At 40.2% G+C, this 18,179-nt stretch overlaps 1 protein-coding gene across 4 annotated transcripts in view; it reads left to right on the top strand.

The window, feature by feature from the left end:
• Positions 1-4,012: 4,012 nt before the first annotated feature.
• CERK (ceramide kinase) overlaps positions 4,013-18,179 on the top strand; it is a 40,768-nt gene continuing 26,601 nt past the window's right edge. For 3 of the 4 annotated variants that reach the window (XM_065626702.1, XM_065626700.1, XM_065626699.1), the window contains exons 1-5: positions 4,013-4,222; positions 11,754-11,867; positions 12,893-13,015; positions 14,847-14,972; positions 15,481-15,544. In XM_065626702.1, the coding sequence (XP_065482774.1) occupies positions 4,084-4,222; positions 11,754-11,867; positions 12,893-13,015; positions 14,847-14,972; positions 15,481-15,544 (566 nt within the window). In that variant the 5' untranslated portion in view covers positions 4,013-4,083. Of the gene's footprint in view, positions 4,223-6,228; positions 6,552-11,753; positions 11,868-12,892; positions 13,016-14,846; positions 14,973-15,480; positions 15,545-18,179 lie in introns of those variants that run through there. The other variant, XM_065626703.1, reaches the window with a different exon arrangement.

Here is an 18,179-nt window from a genome sequence, read left to right as displayed (position 1 = left end):
ATGTTCCTTGGGACATGGAGGAGTCCTTCAGCCTGGAGCCATCTCCCTGGGAGCAGCTGAAGGACTCCATCACATCTCCGTGACTACCTGTGTTTTCCAGAGTTCTTGGTAAAAATCTGTGATTCACTCTAAACTTCCAAAACAGCACTGAGTAAGGTGGCAAAAATATAGTGGAATATAATTCTTCTTTGCTCTTCAGAGCACTTATGTGGGTTTTATCCAGCTTTCACTTTGGTTAAGATATTTTAATTTTTTTCACTTTAGATTCACTCTCTTAGACAAGTTGGGATACACAGTACTTTCTACTTCTGCTAAGGTACTACAAGTGCATGCTTGATTTTTACTGTGGAAAAAGTTAGTTGTAGGGTCCTAATGAAGGGGTACAGCTGCAAAAGATTTGGAAGGGAGGTGGCTCAAGTTTGTAACGATTTAAAACAATATTTTGGTAATGCAGGTGATGCTGTTGGTTAAAAAGATGTACCAGTTTAGATGTCTTCCTTAATTGATTGCCTACATTATCATGTAATGATCCTGTTCACTACAACATAAAGTTGCTGGAAGTACTTTTCATAGAATCATAGAATAGTTTGGGTTGGAAGGGACCTTCAAATGTCATCTAGTCCAACTCCCCTGGAAAGAGCAGGGACATCTTCATCCAGATCAGGTTGCTCAGAGCCTCATCCAGCCTGGCCTTGAATGTTTCCAGGGATGGAGCATCTACCACCTCTCTGAGCAACCTGTGCCAGTATTTCACCACGCTCATTGTAAAAAATTTCTTCCTCATGTCTAGCCTGAATCTCTGCTCTTATGGTTTAAAACAATTACCCCTTGTCCTGTCATAACACATCCTTCTAAAAAGTCTGTTCCTGTCCTTCTTATAGGCTCCTTTGAAGTATTGAAAGGCCACAATAAGGTCTCCCTGGAGCCTTCTCTTCTCCAGGCTGAACAACCCCAACTCTTTCAGCCTGTCCTCATTGGAGAGGTGTTCTGTCCCTCTGATCATTTTTGTGGCCTCCTCTGGCTCCTCTCCAACAGGTCCATGTCTTTCCTGTGCTGAGGACTCCAGAGCTGGGCACAGCATTCCAAGTGGAGTCTCACCAGGGCGGAGCAGAGGGGCAGAATCACTTTCCTTAACCTTCTGGCTATGCTCCTTTTGATGCAGTCCAAGACACGATTGGCCTTCTGGGCTGCAAAGTGCCCATTGCTGGGTAATGTCAAATCTTTTGCCCACCAGCACCCCGAAGTCCTTCGCTGCAGGGCTGCTCTCAATCCCTTGATCCTCCAGCCTGTATTGATACTGGGGGTTGCCCTGACTCAGGTGCAGGACCTTGCACCTGGCCTTGTTGAACTTCATGAGGTTCACATCGGCCCACCTCTCGATCTTGTCCAGGTCCCTCTGGATGGCATCCCATCCCTCAAGAGTATCAGCTGCACCACTTGGCTTGCTGGCATTCGAGATGATTGACCTATTATAAAATCACACAGTGAGGAGAGAAAGTTGCCTTTAAAAGTTATATTGTTTGCTAGATAGGTAGTAAATAAGTCATAAAGATAAACCTTGTAAGTTGTGTTACCTTTCTGCAGTCTTCCCATTTGACATTGTGGATTGTACTTGTTACACAATGAATTATTGCTCTCAAGTTAACTACAATTACAACCCTTCCTGTGGCCTCTGTGGACCTGTGAACAAAGTGAAGTGCTTTTACAACCATGCCATTTCTGAGGGTGGAGCCCTGTCATCAGCCATCTTTAGCACCAGGATTTTAGGCTATAAATCCTGCAGTTTACTGGCATTGCTGCATCTGCAGTTCTGTCCCCTCAGTGGTAATTAAAGGTTTATGTAATAAGCAGTAAAACAGTATAATTGACATGTGTGTGCTTTAGCCTACCAAGTCAGTCATTTTTTAGAAATTCTTTCTCTGTTAGAGTGAGGGAAGAAAATAATACAGTACTGATACTGATTGAAAAAAAAATAATGTGTTGGCTCAAATTTGATCTCTACTTTCTAGGGACAGAATTACATGTTGATATTCAGGGCATTACCAGAAATTGCTAGAGCAGATCAAACACAGCACTGGTAAGAACTCCTGCAAGACATTCCTGTAGTAGCATGGAGGATCCCAAACCATGGACCAAAACACTGTTTTGCTAAAATGTTGTGCAAGGAAGAAATAAGTGGCTTCTCCTTATCTAAACAAATAAGAAATGTGGACGGGGAAATGCCGTTGCTGCTAGTGGTGCTAGGACACTTTTGTAGGCTTCTAACAGACCAGAGAATATTTTATCAATTCTGTGTTTTACAGTTGAAAGCCTTAGCCTTAGCTAAGCCAAAGAGTTGTCAAATTAATAAGAATAAAAGCAAATAATGGTAGGCAAGAGTGGTAAAAAGAATGAACATTTTATTTCTTCAGGTAGCAGGGATGACAGCATAAGATTATTGATTCAGGTGACTGTAGGCTGTAAAAGATCAGATCTAATTTTCCCAGTGGAGGAATGATAAATAACTACCCTGGTGTAATATTTTTGAGAATACAGCTTTATATCAGTGATCCATTAGCTCCTGGAGCATGTCTGAGGGGTCAACACCAAAAATCTCTGTTGCACTGTCAGTACTAGCACTGAGCTGTGGTTTCCGTGCAGCTCTTTTGGCTTGCAGAAATGGTTACAAATAGTGGAAATGAAATGTGCTAGATATGGTACAACCCAAAACAAAAAGATGTTCATGGCCCAGGGATCTTACCATCCAAGTGTAAGAGGAATGATAACAGACGATGTAGCTGGCAAAATGCAAAGAACCGCGAACACTAATCACTGCTCAGCAGTGGATTTGGCAGACTAATGCACACAAACAGACTTTTGCAACAGACTTTACTTTAAGTCTCAATATAAAGAGCTTTACAGGTGCTTGTGGAGAGAAGGATTCAGAAATGTGAAGGGCGATACAACTGACAGAAACAAAGTGTTCCTTGAATTGCGGAAGTGTGGCATACCTAGATACTTTCAAAAATAAAGGTGGCAACATCGTGTTTTTCAAGGCCAGAGGAAAGGATGTTTCATAATCGAGATGATGACGAGTATTCACGGTGCAGGAAGACTGTTTTGAACACATAACCTGGACAGTGCCCAGCTCATTTGTTTTGAGAAAACGAAATGTGAGAACACTACAAGGTTCAGAGCAGGGCTCAAGTGCAGAAGCTTTTTAGACCTGCACTGGCTCTGAGCAAAGCCAGCTGGAGTGTCTCTTGTGAAGCAGAGAACTGGCTCCAGGCTGGACCCAGGTAAGAACAGACCACTGACAATTTTCTCTAAACTCTATTGGAAATATTCAGAACCAGTAAGTTTGGACTAAAGTCAGAAGCGGAGCGACTGCTGCTCACTCTGGCCTGTATTTTGGGTAGGATGCTGATGGTTATATATAGTGATGAGGTTCAGGGACACCATGGAATAACGACAGTGAAGAATGAAGTGTTTAACTATAGTGAATTATTGTCAGTATCTTCAAGGCAAACCCAAAATGTTTTTATGGAAAATAAGGAAAGGTTAGAGCGAGAGGTTTGTAGTACAAGATGCTTGTGGTAGATGTATTTATTACATTTTCACTGTCTTGATAAGGGAAAAGTTCATCACCACTGTGATGGGTGCTTGATCCTCCCGGAAAAACAACCAACCAACCCACGAAAACAACCCGCGCCCGTCCCGGTGTGAGCCCCGGTTTCCCTGCACCGGACCATGCCCGCGGAGCCGGCTCTTTCCCCCGCGCTGCCCGAGCACGTGTCTCCCGCCAGCGGCGTGAGGGGACAAAGCGGCTCGGGCGGGCGGCCCCTCCGCCTCCCCTGCGCCCCGGGCTCCGCGGCCGCTCGCTGCCCGGCCTCGCTGTCCCGGGCTGCCCCGGTCCCGTCCCCGCCTCCGGCGCCGCGGCCCCCGCAGGCCCCGCCCCGGCGGCGCTGGCGTAGGCGCTGACGCTGCGCCCCGCGCGGGGCACGGGCCGGGTGGCGGCGGGCGGGGGGCGCCGATCGCTGCCGGGCTCGCCCCGCGCCGGCCGCCCGCTCAGCTGGGCCATGCGGTAGCGGGCTGTCGGCGGCCATGGAGCAGCTCCCAGGCGGGCGGCGGCCCCGGCTGGTTTCCTCGCTGGGGCTGGGGCAGCGCTGCTGCGAGGTCACCTTAGACGAGGCGCGGGGGGGAATCGCCTGGCGCGACCCCCGCCCGCCGCGCCGCGGCAGCGGTGAGTGGAGCGGCGGGCCGGGCTGCGGCGAGCGGGCGGTAACGCACCTGCCGCGGCCTGGCGGCGGGCCGGGGCCGCCTCAGGGGCCGTCTGTCCGCAGCGGCGGGGGAAGGGCGCTCGCAGCGTCCCGGCGGCGTGGGGCAGGGCGGCCTCGGGCCGGGATGCTGGCGGGGGCGGCCTGCAGCCGGCCCAGCTCCCGCCGGGCGCTGCTGGAGCCGGTTTCTCGGCGGCGTGCGGCTCTCGGCTCAGAGGGCGCCGAGCGGGCAGAGTCGGCTGTCGGCGCTGAGTATTTCCCGTACTCGGGCGCCTTTTCACCCTACGAAGGCAGCGGGGCAGCCTCTGGGGTCCGAGGGTGGAAGGCGGAGGGCGGTGCGGGAGCGCCGGGGTCCCCGGGAGCGGGGGGGACGGAGCCGGGGCCGCAGCTGCGCCGGGACGGGCACGGGCAGGCAGCGGCTGTGCTGAACCGCTTAATCGGCTTGTGCGTTTCGAAACAAAGCTGAAAGCTGTTCGCGGGGAGCCGCACACACTGCGTGCGGGGGCAGCAAGTTGTCTGTTCCACGGAGAAGGCGGCTGGAGCATCTGTTCTGAGGGTACCTCTGATAACAAAGGGAGGAAAAGTGTCCGTGCAGCTGGATTCGTTTAGCTGAACCCCGTTGTTTCTTGGCACTGTGAGTCGGCAGCAGCATGTAATTTGAAACGTTGTATTTATATTAATCGTAGCAAGACATAATAGAGTTGCAGAACATTAAAAGCAACTTTTTTTTTTTAGTTACGTGACTTGTGGTTAAAAACCACTGTCATACTGAGGCAGTGTTTCAGGCTTTTTTTTTTTTTTCAAATTAGTTTTTTTTTTTTAAAGCCCTTTGCTTTCTAAAGGGCTTCATGTATATTTCCAAAGAAGGTTTAACTTTTGCGAGTTAGCTTGTAATGGGGTAACAAAGCTGTTTATAGTTCACCTTTTGAGCTATTAGAATAGTGACGAGTTACAAAACTCCAAGTGAGAGAGGTTACTGCTGAAAATACCTGTCAAAATTTCAGAATAATGTCTAAAAATGTCTGTACATAAAGTATATCAAGCTTTCTACTACACTTTAGGTGGTATTTTATCAGCGTCCTTGACCTTGGGATTTTTATATAACAATTATTCCCATTATTAATATAGCCCTATTAGCATGGTATGTGAACATCTGAAAATGTGTAATGTCCTTCTTTTCACAGCAGCTGCTGTTAAAGTGGAAAACTGCTGTCATCCTCACTTTAGAAGTTGGAGGAACTGAGACAGAGAAAAACTGATAATAGAAAGGTTGACTAGACGTTTATCTGAGAAAGGTTTGAATATAGATGTCTCCAGTCCCAGGCAAGTTCCCAAACGTAAATAGTTCTTCCCTTCTTACCATCTACCTTTCTTAAATATTTACCTGATTTTTATCGTAATATCTTGTTGGCCTGAGGCTTTCTGAAAAAAAGGTGAGGGAAAAGGGAGAAGGAGCACTCAAAAAGAATGGTAAGAATTTGATGTAGTTTGCATAACTGAGAATTGGTCATGTTTTAAGTACATCTCTTCTTATTCATGATAACATAAAACCAGAGTTTGTTATCCTTCCCCTGCTATTGTGTAAATACAATTTGACATAATATAGTTTTTATCAGCAGTACTGCTGAAAAATAGTATTTGAAAATTGCTGCCCTTACTTCAGATATACAGATAAATGTACTTAAGACTTTGAAGACAAATTAGTTCTTTAATTCTGCCAAACTTAATATATTGGTGTAACAAATAAGCTGCATACTTTTCAAAATGAAATAAGATTAGTCTAGATAAAGGTATCTGAATCTTAAATTTAAAATATAAAGTTTCAAAGCCTTTTGGGACAATTGCTCCCACTAGGTAAAGTAGCCCCTGCTTTGGAGAGGTTGTTTTTTTTTTAATTGTGTAAAATCGTTCTAAAAATGCCTTTGCCAGGTTACTAGTTGACCGATCTGTAGGCTGGAACAAGTTCGATGAGAGCTCAATTTGACTGTATGATGACTTTTAGACCATGCAAGGGTGCCACAAAATTACGCTAGCTCTCTTACTAGCACTCTGAAGTTTACAGCTCCTTACTGTTGTGTTTACAACTCCTTACAGTTGTTTTTACAACTTCTAAGTTGTAAGTTTTCTCGACTTACTCCTGGTGGGCCAAACCAAGTAGGAGCCAGTCCTGAAGCCTGTTCCAAAGTGGATGTCAGAATGCTGGGAATCGTGGAAGGAGAGCAGGACACAGTGAAACAGACTCTTCTTGGGGCAGTTTCTGAAGCAGTACCCAGTTGGAGATTCCTGAGGAGGCAGGTCTGGTTACCAAGTGTGGCTGCTGTCCTGTAGCATGGCTGTTTACAAGATTTTGGAGAATATGATATGGAATCAGAAGAGAAAAGGGAGGGTGGGAGGAAAAAAAAATACATGCCTAAGTGTTCTGGAGGCACAGGTATAATTTATGTAGAGAGCAATTCAGTAGATGATGTATCTCCTCTTCTTAACACTCTGATTATTTCATGTGTTTCCTGCACTTGTGCTTCAATACCATGACAGTTTTGTATTATTGCTGTCCTGTTGTCTTTAGGTTCTTTTAAGACCTGGGATGGCTCATGGTGTTCTCTACAATTATTTTGGAAATATGACAGCATACATGACAGGATATGAATAAACTTTGTAGTATGGAAGATGGTTAGTTAGAAGCATATAATTTCAGAGGAGCTGCTTGACCAAGATTGGTATCTTTCTACCATCTAGCCTTTAACTACGTGACTACTCTGCATTATGCCTAAATACAGACTTAATTATGCAGTATAAAAGTGCTATGTTTTTTGTTTAATAGGAAGTTATTCCAGTGAATGATTGTCTTTAAACTGAAAAAACACAGGGCTGCTTATTTTCTGAGTATTTGTTACTGTCTTGGATTTAGCTACATAAGTAAAAATGGTTTGGTATATACTTTGTCAAGGTTTTCAGACTTTGACAGGTAAGGAATTAGGTGTATTGCAGAAGTGTTGAAATATCTCCCTCTCCCTGTTATATCCAAATTCAGGAATAGATAGGAAACAGTAGAGATTGTCCTATTGTCCAGGAAAATATAGTTGTCCAGAATATGGTGATATTTTTGTGTTTTATCATCTTTGTACAATGATATTAAAATATATACATATTTTTAAACCCCATTCTGCCAAAATACATTTTGTGAATGAAAAAGTATTGATTCAGGAGAATTATTTTTAATGCTATCATTAAGAAGATACCAACAATAGCAAAAACATGTTTGTTCAAGTCATGGCATGTTTTTAAAACTGTAAATCCTAAGTACACACTAAATATGTGTGCCTTCACATATTGTGTGCACTTTCTTATAACCTTTCTTATAACTTATTTCCCCCTTCAGAATTCTTCTCCCTTAGTGTGTCTTTTCCAGCTTTCTCCCTGAAACAATCACCTGAGGAAGCCTCAGTACTAGTGTTCACAAGACTGCCATCATTCTGATGTTGTGGATTCTAAAGAATGCTCAGTTTGGAAGCAAGGCCTGTCCAGCACCTGCAGTGTGTTGGCACATCCTTAGCCAAGGTCATTTTTCATCAGTCATTCCCAATTGGCAGTGGGCATGCGTAGAAAGCTGAACCATGGTTTTCTCTAGACATTTCCACTGACTGCATTGAATCAGTAGGATGTGGGCAATAACAGCTGTAGAAAGCATTGTGTCTTTGGAATGTGTCTTCTGGAAGATGCATAAATTCAAATATAGATGCACACTACATTAAACAATGCATGTTTTTCAGAATACACCTCTTTGGTGTTGTTTTGGGTTTTTTTTCTTCCCCTTAAGATGAAGAAGTGCATCTGATTTCTTACTTTAGCATTGAAATATTTGTAGTTGAGTTGAAAAGATTTAATTTGGAAATTAAAAAAAAGACAGTAGTATGACTTAAATATGCAAATTGATCCAAGGTGATACGTAATGTGAAGTAGCAACTGTGTGTCTGATCATATGAGGAACTGATCTATTTTCTGTTGCTTTACAAAGTACTTGATGATTTCCTTTTTTTTTAAAAAAAGCCAATTTTCCTATACATGGGTGTATATTGTGAGATGGTGGCCTTCAGATGTTTCTGTGATTCTTCCAGAGTTTTGAATGAAGTAATTTATTCATGATGCCTTTTTTCATCCCCCTACCTTAGGATATGAATTTTCTGCAATTCTGCTCTATATCCCTATCCACCATCTTCTCTTATTCTGGTCTTTATTGGACAGAGCTTTTTGTAGTCCATGATCAATACAATGCAGTGTACCTTCTGATAGAAAACATTCTTGTTTTCTTGATTTTAGGTGAAGGCAAAGCTTAAACTTAGGACAAGATAACTTACCGTTCATATGGCCTGTTAGAGTAAATTAGTTTTCAAAGTGCTGGAAAAAATACTTTAAATCTGCACCCCGGCTTTTTAGTTGTTAATATTTTTCAGTCACAAGAGTATACTAACAATTTAAATTAATTCTGAATGACACTGCATCCATGGACCTGAGCTTAATTTTAAGTATAAACCAAATGATGTGATCAGCGATGTTTTTGTGCTTTTGCACGTGTCTCTGTTGGTTTGAGCTAACACATTACTGAGAGGGGAATTTGGCCTGTAGGATACGTAGCTGGCAGTGATAAATGAACAAATCTTGAGTTCTGAGTGAGTTTGCTTGTAAACTCAGGAAGTGTTCTGTGGGAGTGGCAGACAGTGATGACGCACCAACAAGCCTTTCTTAATGCAGAAAAACATACTGCATGGCTGCTGGCTACATTTTTCACAAAGAAAGCCTGCTGTTAGCCTGCTTACTTTGCTGCTGTGTGGATTTTTGTGTTTTGTGTTTTTTTTTTTTCTTCCTCCCACTTGCTTAATGTGGGGAAAAGTAGTATGTGTCTAACACAGTATTTTGCTGATTTGTCAGTTTGCACTTCAAGAGCAGCATCTGTTAAGGCTGTAAGAGTGCTGTGACTCAGGAGTGATGGCTGGCACAGCCGGTGGGCAGGGGAGACTGTCACCTGTCCATTGTGTGTTTGGCTTGCCTTTTTTGTTGTTTGGTTGGGTGTTTTTGTTTTTGTTGTTTGGTTTGGTTTTGTGTTTTTCCTTTTTTTTTTCTTTTGCCACGCCCCTTTGTCCAGCTGCTCTGGATGGACAACTCATTGTCTTTTGTGTGTCATGTATGCTAGACATTGAACAAGGTGAGACATGAAAACATAAATATGAGGTGGTCTTTGAGATTAAGCTGAAGAAAATTGATAAGTACTTCAATATTTCTGAACTCAAAATTCAGTCTGTTGAATCTAGATGTGTACATTCAAAATTTTTTCCTGGAATTTTGTCTAGGAGCTGTTTTGTGCTACTTGTTTGAGCATATTGCACTGAGCAAAGTAAAATTTTTTGTTTGGTATGGTCTGAGCCCATAGTTAAGTTTTTTCATTGATGTCGATCTAGTAGTGCTGGTGTAAGTACCATTATTTTTTTATGTGGCAATAAGATTTTCAGTAATTTGGGAGAGCTCATAAAGGGCTTTATGAGGCAACACCTTTATGTTAAATTAGTGGAAGAAATGGCTTATACTACTCAATAATAGGGTAAATGCTACAAAAGTAGGTGTGTGAAAGGACTGTAATTAGTACATATGTGAACCTTGTTGACCCTTTTAAAAGAGGGTGGGATAGTCCTTCTGCTTATGGAGTGAGTATTGGTGATTAAATGGCAGATGACAGCATTATATTTATAGTAGCAGGATTGTGCTGCTTGTATCGAAGGTCTCTATTTGATTTCTTCACATTGGAAACTTCTCCCTTCTGGGAAAATGGGGGAAGGGTGGGAGTAAGTAGTTCATTTGCTTTCTGATTAAATAGTACACTGTATAACACTAAGTCAAATAGTGCTAGTCATATTTAGATGGACAAATTCAGGAGTTCTATTCAAACACAAATGCTGCTGCATTTAGGTTTGTTTTTATAGGCTATAGGGAATGTTCTGAATAACATGTTTGTATTTGAGACAGATTAGCATCTTTCTGGCCCTAAGCAATTCTGGTATTAGGTAGTGTAGTTTTTTGGCTGCTTTAAATTGTAGTATATTATCAGGGGATGGGGTTACTTGATGCTTGTACAGTGCCAAGTAGTACTCAGGGCCGCAGTCAGCATAGCTGGTATTCATAGTTCTGAAATTTCTCAGACTTTTACCAAACCCAAAGATTTACAGAGGGAAGGTGTTTTTTGCTTTTCTTTTTTCTTTCTTTTTTTTTACAGGAATCTGTGTTGTTTTTTTTTTCCAGGTATTTAACTTTTGTGCCTTAAGATTAGAAAATGCATATATTTAACTAAAACACTCTTTGCTTTTTTGCTGCATCTGTGAAGAGATTTGCTGGAAAAGCAGAACTTCCAGTCTTGTGACTGTCAGGAGGAGAATACATCTGAAGAATTAGGAGAGCTTAACAGAATTGGTTTCAGGGTCTAGGGTTGCTAATATAAGCTATTTAATATGTGGGCCTGCCACTACAAGAAAGACATTGAGGTGCTGGAGTGTGTCCAGAGAAGGTCAACGAAGCTGGTGAGGGTTCTGGAGCACAAGTCTGATGAGGAGCAGCTGAGGGAACTGGGGCTGTTTAGCCTGGAGAAAAGGAGGCTGAGGGGAGACCTTATCGCTGTCTACAACTACCTGAAACGAGGCTGTGGTGACGTGGGTCTCAGTCTTTTCTCCCAAGTGACAGGTGATAGGATGAGAGGAAATGGCCTCGAGTTGTGCCAGGGGAGGTTTAGGTTGGATATTAGGAAAAATTTCGTCGCAGAAAGGGTTGTCAGGCATTGGAACAGGCTGCCCAGGGAAGTGGTGGAATCACCATCCCTGGAAGTGTTTAAAAGACATTTAGATGAGGTTCTTAGGGACATGGTTTAGGGGTTGACTTGGCAGTCATAGAATCATTTTGTTTGGAAGAGACCCTCAAGATCATTGAGTCCAACCATTAACATAACTCTAGCACTAAACCATGTCCCTAAGAACCTCATCTACATGTGGGATTTGAAAGCTTAAGAATTCATGTGAATGCTCTTCATTCATAAGCCAGCTACTTACTTGAGAGTAACAAATAGCCTCTGTAGTCTCTCTGCGCTAGATTTAGTTGCACATTCTTTGAAATAGCTTGTGCTATTCACTGTCAAATATCTGGACTAGGTGTCGTTGAAGGGGCAATTTCATTACTCTGAAATCAGTGTTGCTGAATTTTGGCTTCATACAAAAATGTTTTCATACTTGTAATACCTAATAATCTGAGAAATCTAAGACTTTTAAAATGTGTTTGGGGTAGTTCATAGGTGGTTGTGGGTTACGTGCTTTGACTTGAGGCAAAAGGAGATAGAAAACTATTTCTACATGTGCTGTTATTGAGCCACTATTCTGATTGTATGTCTATATCTTATTATATGTAGAAATAATTATTCTGGTGCTGGTTTAAGATGTTAATGTGTAAGATCTTGTATTCATACAGGAAACTGTTTTGTGCCAACCTCTGAGATCATTGCTGTAGAAGAAACTGAACTAAACAAGAAACAACGTAATATTGGCAAATGGCGAAAAATGGCAAAGCCACATGCTTTCACAGGTAAGCATGCTTGTGCTAATTACTTTTTTGGAGGTACTTTAGGGCAGACTCAAAAGGAATCTTCAGAATTTTTTTAACAGAAATGATGCATTAAAAAACAAACAAAAAACCACCACCACAACAAACAAACAACAAAAACCAACCAACCAAAAAACCCACAAAACCAACCAAACAAAAAACCTCCACCAAAAATCTGCTGGTTTACATTTAAATATCCTTATTTTGAAAAACAAACCTCTTCCTTTAAGAACACATGCTAGTTTTAGTTATTTAGTGAAGGTCTAACTAATGTCTTACATTTCTGCTGCTGAATGACTCTCCAGGAGGACACTTGCTTTCTACTACTTGACTAGAAAATTGAGAGAGACTGGAAAAATTACTTCTAAATGTTTGTGGCATTTTTGTTTGTTTGTTTTAAAGTTATCCCCAACCGTCAGCATGTGTGCATTTATGTTGTGGAGTACTTTTCTCGCTTTTAGTCCTTCAGTAACAATGATTGGTGATACTGTAGATGGAAAGGTAATGGTGTTTCTTGTCTTACCATCACCATTCTTAATGCACAAGAAAACTCTAAAATTTCAGCTCTGTGAAATTAGATTCACCCCATTGGTTACAGGGGAGATGATGTAAGGGTTTGGCTTATCCTCCAAAGCTTATGGCTTTTTATATTATGTAGACGCTGCAGACTTTAATATGGATAAAATAATATATAAGCGTAGTGAACTTTTATATGTCTACAATCAGTTTATGGAAAATGGGTTGTATTTCGTTTAAAAAGAAGTTTGGGTATCTGCTATAAGGTAATGACCTAAAGCAAGTGTTTTCATTTGTTTTCATTTTGACTTTTTACAAATGTCCTGTTCACGCTCCAAATGCTGTTGTCACTTGCAGAAATATGTAGTGAGGGTTAATTACCACTTTTTTCCAAAGATATTTTGGAGCTCTCTCTAAAATGCATTTGTCATTTCATAGAACTGTCTCATGTTTCGTTGGTGTTTTTTTTTTTTTTTTTTAAATTCGAATAGTCTACTATGTGAAGAAAGCCCGAAATCACCACTGGCGGTGCAGTGATGTGACATTTTGGTGTGCTGATGAGCACTTGTGTAATCAGTGGATACAGGCGCTGAAAGAATTACTTGAAACGCAGAGTAAGTTTGACTAAACTACTAACATTTACAGCATAATTTTACAGGCATGTATATCAATGAATAGTATTTTGATATATCTGTTAACATATCTGTTTTTCTGAACTGTTAAGAGCGGTTTATGTTGAAAAGTTGAGGGAACTGAGAGATGAGGTGTCTCATTCTTCTTATCAGTACTTTTTGTATCTTATGTATTCACTGAGTTGTACTGAGTGTTCAGTCACTCAAGACTACAAGTGTCTTAAAATTTTGCCCAGATGTAAATTCTTTTCACAAATTAGTGACACATAAGAAGCTTAGCAGAGGCTTTAAATGATACTAGCTTTGGAGAAAGTAAAGGGCAAATGCAAGCTCAGAGATTTGAGGTACTCTAGAGATCTGAGGACAAGGATTGTAGCAATTGTAAAATTTATGTGTGGCTTTCTGTGTGTCTGTTTAACCTTTCTAGTCTTTCTGATCAACAGTGTTCCTTATATAGTAAGAGTTCCCAGTAATAATTTCTGGGACTCTTAGAACTCTTCCTCTTGGAAGGCTAGCAGTAGTTTTGCAGGAATTAATTATTCCTCAAAGAGATGCCTTGATGGATGTCAGGGAGCAGCAGGAGCAGAGCAGCTCCATGACAGAAGGGAGGTCAAGGACGACCATAGCCCCGCGGTGCCCTCACCCTGCAGGGTGCAGTCCCACTGTGTCTGAGCAGGGATGGGGATAGCAGCAGGTCCTATTTACAGCCCAGGTGATATTGAACAAAAAATGTTCTGAACAGGCATTGGAAGCATGCATCTTACTAATGTTTTTGGTTTGTATATGTTACACAAGGTATCTAGCTTCCAATAACATATTTCAAAAACTGGGGTTTTTAGACCCATTCACTACACCTGTGAGAGATGTGGTGTGGGCAGTCATCTGAGTTAGAGCGCAGATGTTCATTCTATTGGTAACAAACTATTTCAGAAAAGGTAACGGGTTGTCAGAGACGGTGAATGGTGCTTGGGGTGTGTGGCAGCTTTAAACCATTCTAACAGCCTAGCTTGGGTGGATTTATAATGCAATTGTGCTGATCTAATAACTCTTTTAATTCTTTTAAAATAATAATTTAGAATGCTATCTGAGGAAGTGCAAATGTTATAACAGGTCTTTGTGTTCTATGTGAAAAAGGAAGGCTCTAGGTGCAGTAAGCATTACTGTTTGTGTATATGTTAGTACAGAGATGTAATAATTGTTTTCATTGCTACCACCAGTGTAAATCCATGACTATTTGAACAAAATTGAGATAGTGATATCAAAAGTGTTTTCGAGGGGGAAGGGGTTACACTAAAAGGCAAGCACTTGCTGTGCAGCATGTAGTTTTGCGAGGTATTCTTATTGTGTCTTTAACACAGGAAGGAAATGTATTTAAACAACACACCTGCTTTAGTAACATAGTTAAAATACATGAATGTAATAGTATTTCTATGTATGCTTCACTCACAAGTTCCTTTCCAACTGTTCCTGGCTTTAGTGTCTTTTGTCTTGTATGTCTGTGATACTAATGTAATTTAGTGGGAAGGTACTGTGAGAATAATATGCATAAGAATGTGAGACACAGAGTCAGATAAAATGATTCTGAATTTCACCTGCTGTCTTACTACCAGTTTGTTCAATGCTGTCAGTTTACTCAGTATAATAAAGAGGATGGATCAAGCAGGCTTTTATAGCTCTTTGATAAACAGTTAGGGAGTTATAAAAAGCTTGTATGCTGTATTCACTTTGATGTTTATAGGTTTGTTTTTGTATAGCTTGCTGAATTTGTGTTGTGTACAGAAGCAGTGTACTATAATATTTTTCCTTACTGCAGAGTCTAGACCAAAGCAGTTGCTTGTATATATTAATCCGTATGGAGGGAAACGACAAGGGAAACGGATTTACGAACAGAAAGTTGCTCCACTCTTCAGTCTGGCTTCTATCTCCACTGACGTTGTTAGTGAGTAATGAATATTTTAATTTCTTAATAAACACAATATGAACTCTTTAAAACATATCTGAGTAGCTTAAGTTCTTTCTGTTACTTACCTTTTCTAACTAAGGAAATTAAACTAAGTGGTAGAAAGGGAATGGCATAGGTAGCCAGATAACTGACCTTACATCATTTTTCTGCTTACTCAATTAAAACTTGTGCTACTTATGAGCTATTCAAGCTCTTCCTTTGTAAGATACTGTCTTCTCCTCTTTTTCAGTTTTACTGTTAAAACCAATTGTTCATTTGTGCAATTTTTTAGTGAAATATTTTTCTATATATACTGTAGTGCATGGCTCTCTCAAGTCTTTCTTTGGCATAAAATATCTTGAAATGAGTTTTATGGACAGACTGTTTTATGGTCACCTTGGTAATAGAATCAAGATTATTAATGACTTAATAATAACACTTGTATTTTCCATTTTATAATATTATTGTCATAGTAGTAATTTTTAATGTGTTTATTTCTTCATAGTAACTGAACATGCTAATCATGCCAAGGACAATTTATTTGAAGTTAATATTAATAAATATGATGGGTAAGTAGCTTCACTTGTGGTTTTTTTTTTCCCCCTTTCTAGCTGATATATTCTGTAGTCTGTCTGTTCCTGTCTCTGATTTAAAATAGTAGCATTCATTGCTGATACATTTGTTGCACCAGCTCTAAGTTCTGGGGCATGTTACTTCCAGTAGGAGATCCACATTTAGGACCATCAAAGGAAAACTAAACCATTTCAGTAAACCTGTTCAATACACAATATATTCAAGCATAGCATAACAATGTCTGCATGAGATTTGTGTTCAAAAGATGACTGTAAGATTACTTCTGCTCCTCCAGAAGCTGAGCATTCTGTGATAGCTTGAAAGCTACCCTGAAATGTTTTGTAGAATAGGTGATCTTGATATATACATGAGTCCAGAACACTGCATTGGTAGCAGTCAGACTGTGTATAAAAACCATGAAGTGTTTAGAAATGTTAGTTCCTCTTGCTATGTAGGAATGTTCAAATAATGGCCACATCATTTGGCTTTGTTTGTGTTTCTTCTGTTGTGGGATTACAGTTTTAAAAGACGACCTAACTGAATGGTGAAATCACATTCCATTATTAACCCTGCCGTAGAAGCAGAATATTTTAATAAATAAGCTAGTCATTCCAGTTTCCAGTTCATGGCATGAAACAAGTTACACAGCTGGAAAATGATGAAAATGTATGCAGAACCTCTTGAGATAAACAGTCATAACTATAATATTTTAAAATAGTGTCTTGTTGTGCTTGTTGTCACATACATTTAAACTGAGTTACAAAAATAAAATGTTTTTATCTTTTCACAGTACTTTTGCTAGGGTAGCAGATCTATATGCATTATATACATTGAGCGAGGGCATCATTTTGACAAACTGTGGTAGTGAGAAACTATATTTGCAGGTTGAGTTCCAAGACGTCACCTGCTTTAAAATGTGGTGCCTTTAAATCAGCAGTTTTGTCTGTATTGGGATTTTTCCCAGATTTTTCCCACTTCCCAGAAGTGTAAGGAAGGGAAACTGGGGTCCTAGAAAAACGTGGTTAGTGAAGATTTTTTTCCTTTTAATTTGACTTAAGTGATTGAAAGAGATAATACTGACAGTTGGTTAATTTCAGATACAGAGCAGAAAAGCAAAGCAAGCATATGAGTCTGTTTCTTTGGTGAACAGTGATGCTAGAAGGGAGTTCTTGTATTAATAGTGCTTTTTAAATAACAGATCCAATGGTTATATGGAAGATTTTTTAAATGGTTGAACTGCATAAAATGCATGTGGTTTCTTCAAGTTTGACTGGCTGTCCTTATATACAAGAAAAGCTTCTTTGGATTCCTACATCTAATTGTTGTTCACCTGTCCTCTTCGCTTGGTTCTAATAAGTGGCTTTCCCTCCATTCAGTGATGAGTTTCTTCATTTAATCTTCAGATTCCCTATTTGGCAAAGCCATGCCTGTGATTTTGGAACTAGATACAGGCTTCATAGTGATAAGTGCTTCACTGCTTTCCAAGTGTATTTACTTGAGACAGCTTATTTAAACTTCTCTTGTGCGTGTTTCCTGCTTGTTCTTCCCTTTTCCCCTCACAAGAATTTCTTATGGTGAGAGTACCAATGTAATAGCTCAGTGATAGAACAGCTGCTCTTTAAATACAATTACTTAAAATATTAATTCACTTACAATATAGCAGATTTTTGTACGTTATTGTGCAGAACAACTAGAGCATGCTGTAATACTGTGCAGGTAATGACCATGTTTAGAATAAGTCTGACTTGTATGGATCACTGTGGTTCCTCTTCCATACACTGGTTGCACAAGCCTTTGTAAAACTATTTCAGGTTGGTTTTTTTCCCTAGTTCTTGAATTAGTTCACAGAATGGTTGAATTGCTTTAAGAATATCTCTCTTACAGTAATTGTTCACTGTGACTCGAATACTGGTCATGTGGTGTTTGCAATTAATTTGGTCATGCTGATATTGTGTATGTGAACTTCTTTATCTGTCCATATTTACCCATGATAGGTATAGACATTCACGTCATTGTCATTTCTGAGTATTTGTTATAAATAGAACACTACTGAGACAACATTGACCTTGAACTGATGTGGAAATTTTGGTCTACTTCTTTCGTAGAGTCTGCAGAGAAAATGAGATGGGCTAAAGTTGAGGAATAATGTAATTAAGCTATGAGAAGAGAAATTAATTAAGTAAATGAAAAGAAACATCCTTTTCTCCCTTCCCTCCCAGTCTCTTAGGTCTTGACTTAGAGTTGGACAATGTATATTTTTAAGACTGTCTTCTCCATTCATAGAAAAATTAATGTTATTTTTCAAGTTTCCTTCTGATGAAAATATAATAATAAGTAAAATTAAATCATCAATACTTAAAAATTAAATAAACTAACTTGTCCTATGGAATACGTGCTCATTCTGCAATATCTGTTGCTCGCTATATGGAAGAGTAAGTATTAGTTTATGTATTGGAAATGATTTATGTAGATTAACAGTAAACAGTCCTGAACATGTATGCTGGGGACCACGTGCATACTTTTGGATTTGTTGTATGTTCCTTTGAAGTGTATTTGAATTAGCTTTCCAGTTAAAGAATATTTATATTTTTAGAGTTCAGGGTGTGCATTCGATTATTGTGCATGGAATGT

The sequence above is a fragment of the Caloenas nicobarica genome, chromosome 1, assembly GCF_036013445.1.
Source record: "Caloenas nicobarica isolate bCalNic1 chromosome 1, bCalNic1.hap1, whole genome shotgun sequence".
Taxonomy (NCBI): domain Eukaryota; kingdom Metazoa; phylum Chordata; class Aves; order Columbiformes; family Columbidae; genus Caloenas; species Caloenas nicobarica.
The sequence above is the reverse complement of the archived record's forward strand: the minus strand, read 5'-3'. Positions and strand labels throughout refer to the sequence as shown.